The sequence below is a fragment of the Micropterus salmoides genome, unplaced genomic scaffold (genome assembly GCF_014851395.1).
Source record: "Micropterus salmoides isolate LMB-PRFRI ecotype aquatic unplaced genomic scaffold, ASM1485139v1 Ms_hic_scaffold_21, whole genome shotgun sequence".
Lineage (NCBI taxonomy): Eukaryota > Metazoa > Chordata > Actinopteri > Centrarchiformes > Centrarchidae > Micropterus > Micropterus salmoides.
This window is the reverse complement of record NW_024041262.1, coordinates 10,318,459-10,334,382: the sequence shown is the minus strand read 5'-3', so window position 1 is coordinate 10,334,382 and position 15,924 is coordinate 10,318,459. Positions and strand designations below refer to the sequence as shown.

The 15,924-nt window shown below is 39.6% G+C and overlaps 2 protein-coding genes across 2 annotated transcripts; both read right to left on the bottom strand.

Moving 5' to 3' along the window:
- Positions 1 to 17: 17 nt before the first annotated feature.
- ccz1 (CCZ1 homolog, vacuolar protein trafficking and biogenesis associated) lies at positions 18 to 10,590 on the bottom strand. Its single transcript, XM_038734929.1, has 17 exons — positions 10,435 to 10,590; positions 8,175 to 8,250; positions 7,968 to 8,064; positions 7,770 to 7,867; positions 7,376 to 7,469; positions 7,152 to 7,232; positions 7,008 to 7,055; positions 6,743 to 6,826; positions 5,907 to 6,082; positions 5,284 to 5,365; positions 4,949 to 5,010; positions 3,721 to 3,832; positions 3,376 to 3,409; positions 3,094 to 3,211; positions 1,281 to 1,439; positions 643 to 770; positions 18 to 542 (listed from the first exon to the last, which is right to left on the bottom strand). The coding sequence occupies exons 2-17, from the start codon at positions 8,186 to 8,188 to the stop codon at positions 487 to 489; spliced, it is 1,443 nt and encodes a 480-aa protein (XP_038590857.1). The 5' UTR covers positions 8,189 to 8,250; positions 10,435 to 10,590; the 3' UTR covers positions 18 to 486.
- A 1,041-nt stretch (positions 10,591 to 11,631) lies between these two features.
- Positions 11,632 to 15,722, bottom strand: pvalb9 (parvalbumin 9). Its single transcript, XM_038734930.1, has 5 exons — positions 15,465 to 15,722; positions 14,104 to 14,171; positions 13,593 to 13,725; positions 12,866 to 12,975; positions 11,632 to 11,925 (listed from the first exon to the last, which is right to left on the bottom strand). Exons 2-5 carry the CDS (start codon positions 14,162 to 14,164, stop codon positions 11,900 to 11,902), a joined length of 330 nt encoding a protein of 109 aa, XP_038590858.1. The 5' UTR covers positions 14,165 to 14,171; positions 15,465 to 15,722; the 3' UTR covers positions 11,632 to 11,899.
- Between the last annotated feature and the right edge of the window lie 202 nt (positions 15,723 to 15,924).

Sequence of the window (15,924 nt, the reverse complement as noted above, 5' to 3'; positions counted from 1 at the left end):
GACATTCGTACACTAAGTAAAATTATTACTCTATTTATTTAATTAGCGCAGTTGTTTACAAACCATGATACTTTTGACATGATGATCTTATTTTACAACTATCACGGATCATCAAAGGGACCTGGTTTAATCTTTTCTGTGCACGTCAGTTTAAATTAATCAGAGAATTTGTCATGATGTGTTCATAACCTAAAATGCATGAACAAATTGTAATGTGAAAGAAATCAAAAATGAACAGTCAATAAAATCCAAAGTATATACAAAGAACATGAAGGGAAATAAAGTACATGTACAGTAAAAATCTGGATTTACACTTAATTAAATTAAAATTTTTATAGGTTAAATAAAAAAAACTTGGTGAGAGAGCTTTTTATTATTTTTTTCCTTATTTTACAATGCAATTATTGCATTACGCTGCTTGCTGTCATGATACCCTGCAACACTGACAGCTTTTAGTGTGGTGAAACAGTCTGTCTGTCCGCTGCATCAGTCTAAGAAGAAAATATTGTTGAACTGCGTCGCACAAAGCCTCTTAACCTCCTCTGTAGCGGTGAAAAGACAAAAAGGGCATTAAGGACAAAGTAGAGATTAAGCGTTAAGGCAGATTGTCTATTGTGGCTGTAATGACACAGATTTACATACCGTTTACTTCGATCAGATTGGCGTTCTTCTGATTCAGGATCACATACAGTTCTCTCTGGTCTGACTTCTTGCCGACTACCCAATAATCTGTCATAGCCTTTACGATGATTTCTTCATCTTCGTCAACCCTGCGAGACGGATAGGAAGACATTATGGGCAACTATCACATTTACAGCAGGGTCTTTGTATTTGATGGCAACTGTACTTCTAAGATTATGTATTTACTTACATAGACCACAACACCCACATGAAATTTCATAAAAGACATTTAATTAAACAATGTGGGTAAATTTGAGTGTGCAGACAAGGTAAAATAACATCTGCACAAAAAGAGGAACTGATATTGATCCTGGAATAAACGCTATGAATATCGATGCCACTGTATATGCCACAGACTGAAAATGGAACTTTCACATGACTTCACCCTCATGGCAGCTTTGAAAGATAGTGAAAGCTATGTATATAAATGAGCAACAGCTGAACGTAGTTTTAATCTCTTCATGGCATTGCCCCTTCACTGACGTTGACATGAAAGCTGAAGCTTCCTTAACTATATAAATTCCTAAACAAAAGTCTGGAGGCATTTGGGAAAGATGAATACAGCTTTACTTTTACAAAGCCAGCGTTCTCTGCTGTACCTGGCAAAGTCACAGTTGATGTCTCCCAGGATCTTCATGAGGTCAGGGTGGACAGAGGTGAGGCAAACACTGGCGGTCTTCCTCATGTGGATGGTGCTCTTCTCCGCCAGGTTCATGTGGTTGAAGTAGATGAACTTAAACTGTGGCTCCTTGTCTGGCCTGAATGGACACAGAATTGAAGAACAGACACAGCCGAAGATGATTAAACAGAAAGTAACAAACATCTTCAGTTACTTTGGGGACCGCTAATCCTTTAAAGTTGTTTTACATTACTTGTGAACAAAGAGAAGAAGTTACAAGCATAATTTTGTCCAGATCTGAAGGAAAGACACAAGCTGCTTCTGTGTTTTATCACTGAAGCTGGAGCTATGGCCCCTATATAAATCAATAAGAGACCAACAATGTCAAGTTAGAGTTCGGGTCTCTGTGGGGCTGGCCGTACTGTAAACACACATCATGAATAAAAGATACAGTAGGCCAAATCAGTTTGAATGATCACAATCACCTAAAAACAAGCCGTACATATTAATTAAACCTACTCCATTGTACTGTAATTGCATCTCTGGAAGAGTGTGTGTATGTATTCAAACAGGTCATACAGCTGATCTTTATCTATGCTGCATCTAATTATTTACAGTTCCAACAGGACAAATCGTGTCACAGAATGCTGAATGCCAGCTGACGAGTTTGGTACGGCATTATTTATTCAGTGGATTCTTCACTAGGGTGATTAAAAGAGGAGCCCATCAAATTGTCCAGGCCAGGGAGTACAGTCTTGGATTACAGGCAAGGACGTATCTAAAGCTAAGTGCTAGGGTTAAAGGACAGCGGGTCAGGATGCTAGTCTTTAAAATTACGCTGCTCGAGTTACCCATAAGTAGTGCCCTGATGATATCCAGTGGTATTAACAGTCTCATGTGTCGCTGTCGGAGAGGAAGAGTTAATACAAAGGATTGACTGCAAACTGATAACGACACGGCTGCTGTAATCACCAAGGACTTATTGCGCTAAACCATTATGGAAATAAATGTTTATCTGATAAGATGACACAGAGTTCAAATGATGAATATCATTGATATCTTCTCTTGCTCTTATGTTACACTCTCTCTAACTCATGATAATATATTGTTCTGGAATGGATGAGTGAAAGATCGAGTAATCCACAGTAGGGCTGCAACTAACAATTATTTTATAAAGTCAATGAATGTGTTGATTTAAAAAAAATTAAATCAATTAAAGGTTTGATCTTTTGGTCAGTCTATTAGGTTTTTTCACACTCCATTTAGCCCCAGGGATAAGAAAGCTTTCACAAAGATGGCACATTCCAAGTGTGCTAACTCAGACTTTAGCCTAAGGCTTGCTGGCCTAGCTCTGAGTTTAAGGGGTTATCCCCTGAAGATTAACTAAACACAGAGCTAAAAATTGGCAGTGTGAAATGAGGCTGAAATTTTGTCCAATCACATGTCTTCTTTGTCACGCAATTACAGTATGCTAGCTGTAAAGTAGTCACGCCTCATTTTACGTCAAGTGCCCTGTTGACACTGTAGCACAGTATGCAGTACGCCTTACACTGCAAGGTCATCAGTGGGATCCTTCAATTCATCATATTCAAGCCTTAAAATCTTGTCTTGTGTTATCAGGTGAATGACACACACCAATTTTAAAGCACTGAGAACTGAAAGACAGCATCTTTAAGATAGAAATATTTTGGCAAAATCTGATCATCACCAGTTAGCATGGCCGAAAACAAAAACAAGTCATCTACACGTGGTCGTGAGTTTTTAATTAGGAGAGCGGAGGATTCTCAACTGACCCTGATATCCTGCGGTTAATGGTGAACTGTTCACATATGTCAGACGCCAGCAAAGTGAGCTGAGGGCCCACCAGGCCATCCAACTGTTCACAGAAGTCCCTCGTCAGCTCCACAGAGGCTGAAAAGAGAAGAAAGTCAGCCGATACGGGACATGAACTTGAATATTTTAGCTTTATATGAGCAAAATAATAGAAAATAAGAAAATAGAACTTTATATTGAGGAAACAGGAAAAGGGAAATTATAGTTAACAGCATTATTTGAGTGACTGGGTGCACACTCACCACTGATCATAAAACAAGCTGCAGCGCTCATCGCCTGGAGGGGAGCAGATCAGTGCAGGTTAAATGCAGAATCAAGGTCAGACAGGTTAGAAATTACATTAATGTGATGATAAGCCCCGTGGCGATGTACTTCATCATTTTAATACTCAGCTGTCTAATCCCAAAAAAACCATATCGTTTGATAGAGCAGTGGAATATTTCATCCTAAATCTACTGTTCATAACAAATCCCCCAGTCCGATTATAAAAATCATCTGAAAATTACAAAACCCCCTTTATGTGAATGAATGAGTGAGGAAATCGGTAGACCGACACGAAATAGCAGAAAATATTTACTCCAACTTACCTTATAAACAATAAGATGCAGTTCCTCATAGCCATCCTCTGCACTAACAAATATTTTTGGAAATCGGATTTTGGCCTCTGGATCTTTAAGATTGATGGGTCCTGTCAAATACCTGGAGAGACCAGGGGAGAGCATGGCTGTGAGAGCGGTCATCAAATTCATCTGGGGCTGCAAATAACCATTACTTTCAATCATCTGCCAATTATTTTCTCAATTACTTGATTGTTTGATCTTTAAAAAAAAAAAAGAAAAAAGCTGCTGTGTTCAAATGTCTTATTTAGTTTGAACAACAATCCAAAGATATTCAATTTATTATCATTTAAGTTTTGAGTAAAAAATAACTTTATTTTATCCTCAGGGGAGGCTCTTTATCATTTTTTATGAAACCATGCAATAGATCGAAGTGTTGCACAAGTGGGAAGGTTTGGCCTGATGGTGGCACTAGAGGAAAGGTCAGGTGGTTACCAAAACAGGTCCGCAGTGTTGGAAGGACTGAACCAAACCAAATCAGGGAATTTGCACTTTAATCATAAAATAACTAATATAGATTAATTAATTAATTCCCTCAGTTCCAAAACAGATCAGAAGCTGCTCACCGCTCATTTGTGACCGATTTGTGGTAACACCACAAACTGAACAAAGGACTCATTGTGCTGTTTGTTGATGCACTGGATTCCAAGGATGCCACTTAATAATAAGTGGAACCATTTGCACTGGAAGGCATGTCTTTGTGTCACATGAGTCTACGTTGTGCCGCTCTGCCTGCGCGGATCTCCAAGTGCATCTGTAATCATTTTTATTTTAAATTGAACCTATTTGTAATTCTTTTTCTAGCCTTCATTAAACATTCTTTATATTATAGTGTGTCATCCAGTTAGAGTTGTAAAGCTGTGTTTCCTGTGCCTTGACAGGTCCCCAGGAATCAGACTGGCACTACTGCAGCGGCTCCGCTTCCCCTTCAGAAACTAGTCACTTCAAGCAACATGCAGACACAAGTTGTCACTTGAGCAAACGTTCTGTAGTTACATATGTACATCTAAAGTGAATGGAAAGTGGCTTTTATTCCCGAGGCTGCAGCAATACTCTACCCCTGCACAAAGCGTTAGCCGAGGGAGTTACTTCCTTCTATAATTTGCTTGACTGCAAAGCTCATCATTGTCAGTCAACTATTGTTTTGTTTCCGTACCTGGATACACAGGTACATAGTTACAAGGTATCAGGGACTTACCTCCCATAGTGCAACAGGTTCCCTGCAACCTCAGGCCTCAGAGGAGAGTCCCTGCCAGCCAACTAAGGGGAGAAGAGAGGGAAAGTGAGAGAGACATGGCTTTGAAAGTAATATTCACAAGTCATATTCAGGCAAGTAGTCATTTATGCTTTAAACTGTTTATATCACATTGCATTCTTATTCTGTATGTCATAAGGGAGGAGCACAGTAGTGAGAGCACACACTCCTTTGTTTCTTTCATTACATCCTCCATATTTTTGATCCCAGACTTGACTAGACTTCCTTAATTATTACTATTCATTTTATTGGCCCCTTGTGAGCTCCCACTTCCTGACCTCCGGTTCAGAGTGTCTGGGGAACAGCGAGGTGGTCAGGTACTTGTAAAGGATCCTCATGTCATCTTGCTCCAGTCCGCTCCTGCAGACACAACCACAGGGACAAAATTATACCTTCACACCATGCAACAGTCAATAAACGCTGCCAAATGCAAAACCAAAATGAACGGCTGTGCACGGCACTTTTCAGTGTGCTGTCAATGCGCTTTGCATTATGGACTGAATGTGAAAACAATGTGTCTCCTGGTGGTAATTACTGTTCAGCAGTGTTTGTGAATGCACTACAACGAGTACTCCAGAGTATTACTACTTAATTTGGACAATAATTAAACAGCTCTTCTCTGTTGGTCCATTGACAGTTCACAATGAGAGATCAAACTGCTCTCAAGTCATTGGCAATCATGTAATCCCCTGTGCTTACACACCGACATGTCAGGGAGCACATCAACCTTAAAGAGGATTACAGGCTCGGTGTTAAAGCCACGTCTGTTTACCCAGCATGCCTTGATGTGTAGGCTTGTAATATTTTATGCCCACTAGAGGCTGTACATTAACACATAAAATTAGAGACCCACAAGTGGATTTTAGGGGCAGCAAAGTTTCAACAAGTGTGCAGTCTGTACCAGATAAGCTGGTCGTTATACAGGAAGGCTGTGTATTTGATCAGACTCAGGCTCTCCTCCACTCTGTTGACAAAGGACTGGATCTTTAGGTAGGTCATCTTGTCCAGTGGGAAGAAGCTGATGCCTCCAAATACATCCAGCAGGTCGCAGGACTGCAAGTGGAGCGTCTGCAGATACTGGAGACACCCAGGATGAACACACACGGTGAAAATAACAGGAGAAAGCCCAGAGACACAGGAGAAGGAAAAGGAGAAAGGGGTTAGTTTACCCGCATACAAGTGCTTGCTTACAGCGCAATAAAGACAGAGGAATAAGAAACTCTTCAAAGCTATAGAGACGCTTACATCACTGACATTCAACCTCTGATACGCACACCACAAGCTCTCTCTTTCTGTTTGTCTTTGGGTTACATGCTGGAGAGGGAAGCCCGTGTTAACTGAAGAAGGGTGTTCCCTAATTAGAAATTAATTTTTTATACTTTTGCATAAGTGTTTGTCGTTCCAGCAAGGTGACTGCAACATGAGGCAAAGACAGTTTATGTAAGCAGGTCATTATTAAGAAGTCAGGCATTACCGCAGACTTTCTTTCCAACTGCGTTCCCAATAGCAACATGAGTATTTACACAGAAACAAATGCAGTGCAAACATTGACCTTCAGGCTCGACTGAATTTCTATACTACACTATTATTGAATTAGTATGAATCCTGCTGTCAACGCAAAGTCAATACAAGATAGACATCTAGATAGGGAAAAAAAAAAAAAAAAAAAAAAAAGTATGATATGACTGCGGACCTAGCAACCAAAGATTTTCTGCACCGATGTGGAAAGCTTTTTACCCTGTAGAAGAACTTTTCAAGCTTCTGAATTAGCAGCTCCACTCCGCCGGCTTCCATCGCTCTGCCAAACGTGCCATTGAATAGCTACAGTACAAGGAAAATAATCACTATTACACTGTTCCTTTTATTGGCAGTTTGAGGTACTGTAGGAATGAAATGTTATGTCTCTTAGAAGAAGCGGAATAAGCCCCTAATGCAGTAAAATATGTTCACTTTACACATGCATAAGAAAGTTGATAAAAGCATGATATATTCTAAAACATACCTTGTACATACTGTAGCATTGCCTTACCACTGCACTATACACAGTGTCCTATAGAGGCAAGAAAGCATGGTATGTAAAACTTTAAACTGACTGAATATTCAATGAAAGAAATACAGATGTTGATGAGTATATCTCAGTACTCACAAGCATTTCCTCTTCCTGATATTCTATTGTGGGAGGTTTACCATCTTTGTTTGGTTTCTCGATCATTGGATTTCGAACCACCTGAGAATTAGAAATACAAACAGCGGGTAAAAATCCCGGATCACAGCGGTGAAACTAAAATTATATTCCAAAGAATGTCAACAAAGCTAGACAAACAAAGCAAAATAATGAACAGGTAATGTGCATGTAAGCCTTTAAGATACCATGACTATCCAGAAATTGTCCTCAGGCTCAAAGAAAAACTGCCGGTTCTTCTGTGTGTGCAGGGATTTTGCTGGTTTTGTTGGACAGAACGTCCTGGAAGACAGAAGAAAGAAAGGAGACACAGCCAAACAAGATGATCAGCCCCATTAGATATGAATCAGTGTGTATTTTGCGACTTATTGCAACATTTCCCTATTCTGTTATGCTTCAGGTTTAGGGAACTTTTCTGTTGGTTTGCTTTAACACAGCTAATCAAACTAAGCCATGAATTTACTGTCTTCATGCCTTAGAAAGATGCCAAAAGGCAAAATACACTAAAACAAAATTTTATGGGACAAATACTGCTGTAGTTATACTCTGCTTCTGTTTTAATTACAGTACTGAACTCTTTACCTGGTGAACTGTACAATGGCTTCACAAAGGCCCACGTTTCGGATCTTCTCATTCTTCTCCACATCACTTGGGTGGTAAAACAAAATCTTCTTCTCTTCCTGGAAAAAAAACCAAACATTGAATAAGTAATGCAATCACACTATTAAAATCTTGTTAAACAAAAAGCTTAGCATTTCTTCATCTGGGAATCAACCTCACCTCTCCTTCCCGTGGTCCAAATGTAGGGTTGTAAATGAAAAAATTGAGGAGAGATGGTGTGTACTGTTTCTCTTGCATTCCTGATGCCATTCTGGGACTGAAACAAACACAAAGAGAAAGCTCACAGATAAAAGCTGAAAGACCTCTAGATTTCCCCCACGTTACATCAATGTCAGCTTTGCATCGTCACAAACAAGTATGCTTTACCTAATCATCAGCATTAGTGTGACCTGTGTCTGGATAGCCTTTGCTCCAAAGGCAGTTTGGTTAGCATGCCGTGTGCCTGCAGAATGAAGACAAGCACATCAAATACTGTAGTATGACAAATCTAGATATTCTTCTATTCTTCTAACTGGAGCGTTCAAACACACCGAGTACAGTTGATGTGCGTCGGGAAAAAGTTGGAAGTACAGCATTTATATTAGGGAGGCACCAGTCTGAATTGCCAGATCAGTATGTTCCCCAAGACTGACCTTATTAGGTAGATCAAGTTCTGCCAGTGATGTGACCAATCCAGTTTCCTTGTTAATGTCGAAATGTAGTTGCATTCATTCAGTCATGTTGGGCCTTTTAGTGCCACATGAACCCCTGGCCTCATGTTATATAACATAAAAATAATTCCATGCAGCTGCAGCAAGCTATACAGACCTCACATTACTGGTATGGGCAAATACCACGAGCAGAGCACTGGCCACTTTATAAAAAAGGTACACCTTGCTAGTACTGGGTTGCCTTCAGAACTGCCTTAATTCATCATGGCATACTTTCAACAAGGTGTTGGAAACACTCCACAGAGACTTTAGTCCATATTGACATGATAGCATCACGCAATTGCTGCAGATTTCTCGACTGCGCATCCATGATGCGACGCTCCCGTTCCACCACATCCCAAAGGTGCTTTATTGGATTGAGATCTGGTGACTGTCATCTTCAAGAAACTAGTTTGAGATGATTTGAGCTTTGTGACAGGGTGCATTATCCAGCTGGAAGTAGCCATCAGAAGCTGGGTACACTGTGGTCATAAAGGGATGGACATGCTCAGTTGGTACTATGGTGCCAGAAAATATCCCTCACACCATTACACCACCACCCGCAGCCTGAACCTGATCCATGCTTTCATGTTGTTTACGCCAATTTCTGATCCTACCATCTGAATGTTGCAGCTGAAATCGAGACTCATCAAACCAGGCAACGTTTTTCTAATCTTATATTGTCCAATTTTGGTGAGCCTCTGAAAATTGTAGCCTCAGTGTACTGTTCTGCTGCTGTTGCCCATCTGCTTCAAGGTTCCACGTGTTGTGCGTATGGAGATAGTATTCTGCATACCTTGGTTGTAACGAGTGGTTATTTGAGTTACTGTTGCTTTTCTGTCATCTTGAACCTGTCTGTCCATTCTCCTCGGCACTCTGACATCAATAAGGCATATTGGTCCACACGAACTGCCGCTCACTGAATATTTTCTCACTTAAATCACATTTCTTGAGTTGCTGTCATGTGATTGGCTGATGAGCTATTTGTGTTAACAAGCAATTGAACAGGTGTACCTAATAAAGTGGTCAGTGATTGTAGACACATTTACCAGTTTATTTAGAGCACCCATATACAACTACTGCAGATACTGACAAATGTTTCTAATACTACATTAATTCATATAAATGTAACGTTAGTGGAAGAGTGCTGGTACAACTCACCTGCATTACAAACTATGGCGAGTTTCAACAACAACTGGACATTATAAGCTTCATGAAGGCAGCAGTTCTTATTGCAGGCTGTTGTGTTAGACAGCAGTAGTTTTAGCTAACTTAGGTGTACATAACTGGAAACTGTTAGCAGTAAAATGTACCATGGTACCAAAAGCAAAATACACTCTTCAGGATTTCTGAATGCATTGATATATGAGCAATTCAACAACTTACTACAGTGTCAGGTAACCATAACAATCACATTTTATGGAGGTTACCGAGGTTTTAACTGTAAGTTAACGTTAGCATTTTAACTTTCAAGTTAAGCAAAAAAAGTTCAGTATGTTTGTTTTTACTTCAGTTAACTGAATAACGGTCATTGTCAGCTCTACATCTAGGAGGTAGGTTTGTTTGCTACATGTATTGCATGCTGTCACTGCCATTGTTTAACGTTTCACATATGCTAAGTTACTGTAAATTTAGCAACGTAGCTGCTGTCGTTCAACCGGTGAAGCCTCTGAGAGCTGAGCTAAAACCCGGACACACACTAGCTAGCTGCTTTTTCAAATTATGACTTAATTTATTAAACACTGTGTGCCTGTGTGTTTCTAAGTTAACAAGTACAACTACCTCACATGAACGGTTCCCAAACCAGCGCTCAGCTAACGTTAAGCCAGTCTGAGCAGCTAGCTGGCTCTGCTAGCAGCAGTGGAGTTTCTGTTTGCAGAGATCAGGCGGGGGAAAAACTCAGTGAACCGTGACAGTAACACGACGGAAACACTCACCTTACAGAGCATAAATCCTTCACTTTGAGCTGCTTGTGGTGATAGATTGCGTGAATAAAAATAAAGAATGAAGAAATGAGATCAATGAGAGGAGATGCAGCATTATACTTCACATTCTTAACTTCCTGCTTTTGACAGCGCGGTGCTACAAGTTCGACTGTTCGGGTAGAGTCGATTTCCAGCCTCATAAAGGTTCCCAGTCCATTCAGGGAGCATGGACTGATGAATAACCTGTGGGTTCACACAACAATATTTGGTTTAAGCTTTATTGGGTGTCAGTCTGTTTTTTTTTTAAGATACACTTGTTTGCAAAGAGGTTTAGTCCTCATTATACACAAGAGATTATGATTAAGAAAGACATTTCAACAAATCCCCCACATACTTCATCTTAACACTTCTTTGGTCTGGCGTTTGATGACCATCTGCAAACGATGGCACACTGCTGTTTGGATGTATTTGTTAAACAGTAACACTGACAATAGGAAGTCAAATGTATTTGCTACTATATATATTTTTGGAAAGCCCTGGTCATTTGTTATTATAATCTCCACATTTAGTCTTTTGTATGAATAATACCACCCATTTACCTTCACATCAATCCCCTTTATGTTTTATATCTTATATCTTTCTAAACAAATATAAACTTCTAAATTCTAAATTCAAATTGCTGGTAAACATTTTAGTCGATGATCTCTGAATACTACTACACTACTGTATGGTCATGAGCTACATTGTCATTAACATTGTCTGCACCGATGTTTGTCTCTAAATATGATCTTTTTTTGTATGTGTCCAGTGAAGTGAGGATTTAGTTTGTATTATTATTAATAATAAGAATTATTATATTAAAATATGATAGACATCATTATTTATAAAATTGTTTTACTTTCAGGTAAAATCAAATATTGCATGATGAATTCCAAGTGGGGAAAAAAACAATATACAACATTTTGCAATAAAACATTTCATTGGCTATGTCATATTCAGGAAACACTGTTAAATAACCCTGTGGTACTTTTATTACCTGCTCTCATTCATGTGGTTTATACTCTTGAGGAATCAGCTAGTATTTATACAGTACACTTGTGCTTTATTGTCATACACAAATAATTTTTTTTGCTGTAATATAAAATATGGGGATTCATTTTTATAGCATTTGTTTATTTGTTAAGGAAATATATGCACAAGGAGGCGATCTATGTTTTTACATTTTTATTCATCTCATTGATTGTCAGAGGTGAGGTGTGCATAGAAAAGAAAAACAAGGACCAACACAATGGAAAAGACAAAGTAAAGGTCTGTTAAGTCTTTAAATGGACAAATTGTCATTTAAAAACACTTAGCACACAGAGAATTTAGTAGAAAACAAAAGAAATCACTGGGAATGGAAGATGGGATCAGGAGCCTCCAGAGGTCAGGAGAGGTCTGAAGACCTGAAGACTTGAGATCTTTTCATCTGTAAACCTCAGGACAGGACCATCATCTGGAATTCTAGGGGGGGAAATCATGTTGAAATGGCCATGAATCATCTGCAAGAAATAACACTGAATGTGATTGTAAACACACACCGCTGCCTTTGCCTTCCAGTCCACATCCTAGAATCAAGCTCCTTTCAGCCTTATGCAGAAGTGATACTTGCATGATTGACACTGGGATCAACTCTAAACCTTTAATTGACCGACCACGAGAAAATAAAAAAGAAACACAATCCTTTGTCCTTCTATGTAAGATGGCCGATATTGCTTGTAACTGGATAATGGTCAAACTGGGATCAACTGTCCAGGTGTCTGCATGAATCTAAAAGATGATTAAATCAGTTCACAGACATTAGCACAAAACTTCATCTGCCCTCATGGATGTACACGTACTTGAACTCAACATAAAGAGCAATACTAATGCAAATAATTTGTCAACTGATGCCTGTTTGAGATTTTATGGTTAGACATGTTTAAGTTTTCCTGTTATTGCTATAGTCAGTCCTCTGTTTTCTGTAAGTAAAGAATCCATTTTTGTTTAACAAAAGACTAGCTGTGTAAAGAATGTTGGGTGCGTTAAAACTCAATGGCCAAAACAAAGTACAAGTGTCTGAAGAGAAAAGCTTCATAGCAACATGATTTTAACTGAGCAAACATGCTTGCTTTTCTACAGAACTCACAACTTTGCTACAGTACGGCTACAAACTGGGTTTTACTTTTGCTCTGCAGGTAGAAATCAAGGTAGAAACCTTGATGAGCAGATACAAAAGCACAAATACCAACCCAATGGTCTGGCTAATAACTTAAAACAGCTAGAATGCATTTTTTTCAGTGAACTGAAAGTGCCCTAAGCTGCATAAAGTTAGCTGGCTGGCTACTGACATTTAGTCCAGCCAATGAGACAATTTCTGCATGCATCGTGAGTTTGTAAAAATACAATCTGAGTAATCAGATACCCTCTACTCCAATTCTGCCATCACTGTCATCATCAGCTGCTGAGATGAAGCTCTTGGTTTCTGCCTCAGTCAATGTCCGCGCCCCGGGGACAAACCGCTGCAGGAAGTACCTATACATGCACGCACACACACACACACACACACACACACACACACACAAACATTTGCTGTTATGGTTAGGTGACTGATGCATGCAGTCACACATTTAAAAACACACCAATTCCTAAATTGCACGGTTGGAGTTGACCCTCAGCTGTTGCCACACAATAACACAAAGGTGAATTATATAACACAAACGCAATAATAACACTTTGCCCATAGTGGATTATTCGGAGAGGACTTAATGGTGCCATCCCAATAATACCACTGTACTAAATCTCTCCCTGTCAGACACACACACATACACACAAACTGTATACATAGCTCTGAAACTCACTACAAATATTTGATATGAAAATGATGTTATATATATTATGTTATTTGTGTTTTTGCAAGAAGGAAGAAATGCGATTGTTTCAAGTGCATTACTGTATTCACAGTAAATCAAAGTACATAAGAATAATCTGTTAGGATAATGGTGCACACGAGGGAGAAGATATCAAAGGTTATGGGTGAAGAACCTGAACACATAAGATACTGATCAATATCCAGGGAGGTGTTAAGGTTCATCATCAACTGTTAAGACTCCAGATCATACATTCTAACTATCTATCACTGTTTCACACACTTGAGCTCAGACTCCTCGATGAAGCCGCTATTGTCCTCATCGAGGATCTGGAAGACATCTTGGATTTCCTTGGGCGTCTTTGAGGACAGGCCACACAGCTGGAAGAACTTTTTGTAGCAGAATGAGTCCGGAGCTGGAAACACATAACACACACATACAGTAACCAACACAGATTTTTAAAAAGAAGAAGAGAAGAGATTAAAACAGCATGAAGCTTCTGCGCAGTTGGGAGATTTTCCACCCCTGTTTTTATCTTTTAAGTTCAGTAGACACATGCCTCAACTGAAAATCCGGATTATTGTGAATTTGAACATAATTAGGTGTGTGAATTTAGTTAGTTAAAGATACAGCTATTGGTCCTGTGAAGGTATTATCACAATACTGAATCCATGGTTAAATGAGTCATGTATTCAGCATATTCTGCTGGCATTTAAATGAATAGGGGCTTGTTTGTGTGTGTGTGTGTGTGTGTGTGTGTGTGTGTGTGTGTGTGTGTCTGCGGAGATGCTACCTTGGCAGTCCTTGACAGCATTTTCAATGGCCTCAGCTGAAAGGATGGAGGTGAGTGACATGTTGGTCCTGTAGGGTCAAAGAAAAGCTCTGTAAATTATTCTCTCTCTCTCTCTCTCTCTCTCTCTCTCTCTGTCTGTCTCTCTCTCTCAGTCACACACTTCCTTCAACTACTTCAGGCCTTGTGATTTACTCCTGGTCCATTTTTGTGTCATGCTGGATTAATTTTTTGTGGATTATGACCCCATCAAAACTCCAGTTGTGATTTATTTGGCAAATTTTAGTTGTCAGGGAAAAACAATTTAATATTGCATTGTAATTTTGAAAAATTTCAGAAACTATACTGCTTGTTGCATAAGTGTTTTCATGTATTCTGTTTCATTAATTCATAAGAATTAATCTATGATATCAATGCCTGATGTGCCTTTTACAACCTCTTTTGGCAGCCTCTCAATTACTCTTGTTGATTGGCACTTAGGGACTGTACAAAAGGTACTGGGTTGGGAAGGGGGAGGGGGGTGAAGCTTATATTTTATTTTATAAAAAAGCAAAACCCTCCACAGTTTTATTAATATATTTTTATATTAAATATAAAATAAGTAGTGAAAATACATCCACTCCATTTTGGAAAAGGAATAACTAAATGTCAGAGCCAATTTCAGCCACTGAATGAGTGAACCTGCTGAAGCACCATTTCCAGAATGTATGAAAACATGATAAATCTGTTATCAGTAAAAGTTAAAGCATCCAAACAAATAAATAAAGACTCTCTTCCCTTGAGCGAAAATTAGAAATCCTACCTAACTTTTCTGCACCCCCTGCACCCCCCTAATCATTTTAGTAAAGTCCCTTAAAGCCTGAGGAGTTCAAATATTAGCCTATGTCATATTTTTATAGTGTTTTTATCCATCCATGCATCGTCAACCGCTTATCCTGCGTACAGGGTGGCGGGGGGGCTGGAGCCAATCCCGGTTTACATTGGGCGAGAGGCGGGGTACACCCTGGAAAGGTGGCCAGTCCATCGCAGTCGTGTTTTTATATTTTACGTTATTAATCATCTTAAAAGAATAGCTTACAGCACTGGTTTGCGTTTCTGGTGAGCTGAAAACAAATCCTATTATTGGCCTAGAACATCTTTTACCAAGTCATTAATGGCTTAACCCTTCGGAAAAAATACTTCTGTAGACTCATAAAGAATTCAAAGCAAAGCATGTCAAAAACCTCAACAACAACAAAGAAAAACTTCATAAAAGAGGATATGTTGGCACTGCTTGCTCCGCTTCCCTCCAAGCTTCACAGAGCAGGCAGGTAAAGCACACCTGGCGAACACCTGTATTCTCCCCGTGAAGCTGTAGGACTCACCGCTGTTGGCTCGGTTTCCTCTCCGTCCAAGTCCAAATCAGCAGCAGATAAGGCTTTGTGGTGCTATGTGACAGCTGGCTCGGTCTTATATACACCGGAGGGGATGCGCCGACTGATGCTTGAGTTTCCAAGCTGTCCGCGGATCAAATTTTCTCGCAGCCAGTCGCTTACTTCTCGTGTTCCTCACCTGTTCACCTGCCCAATTAACCTTTAGGCTACTCTATATATCTACACACTGCTCTCTCTTCCTCTCTTCCCATCTCTCCCTTACTGTCATAACACTGTGGTTTTTGTTGTCCAATCAACTTTTCCCTTGGTGTTAAATTGCCCCCTCCCTTTCCCCTTCTCCATCCTCTCTCTCTCCATGCAGTTGCAAGCGGGAAGCTTACGGATATCTCACATTTAATCAGGTCCCCTTTTCTCTCTTGGGTTTTAGTGAATAATCTCCTATATTTAGATG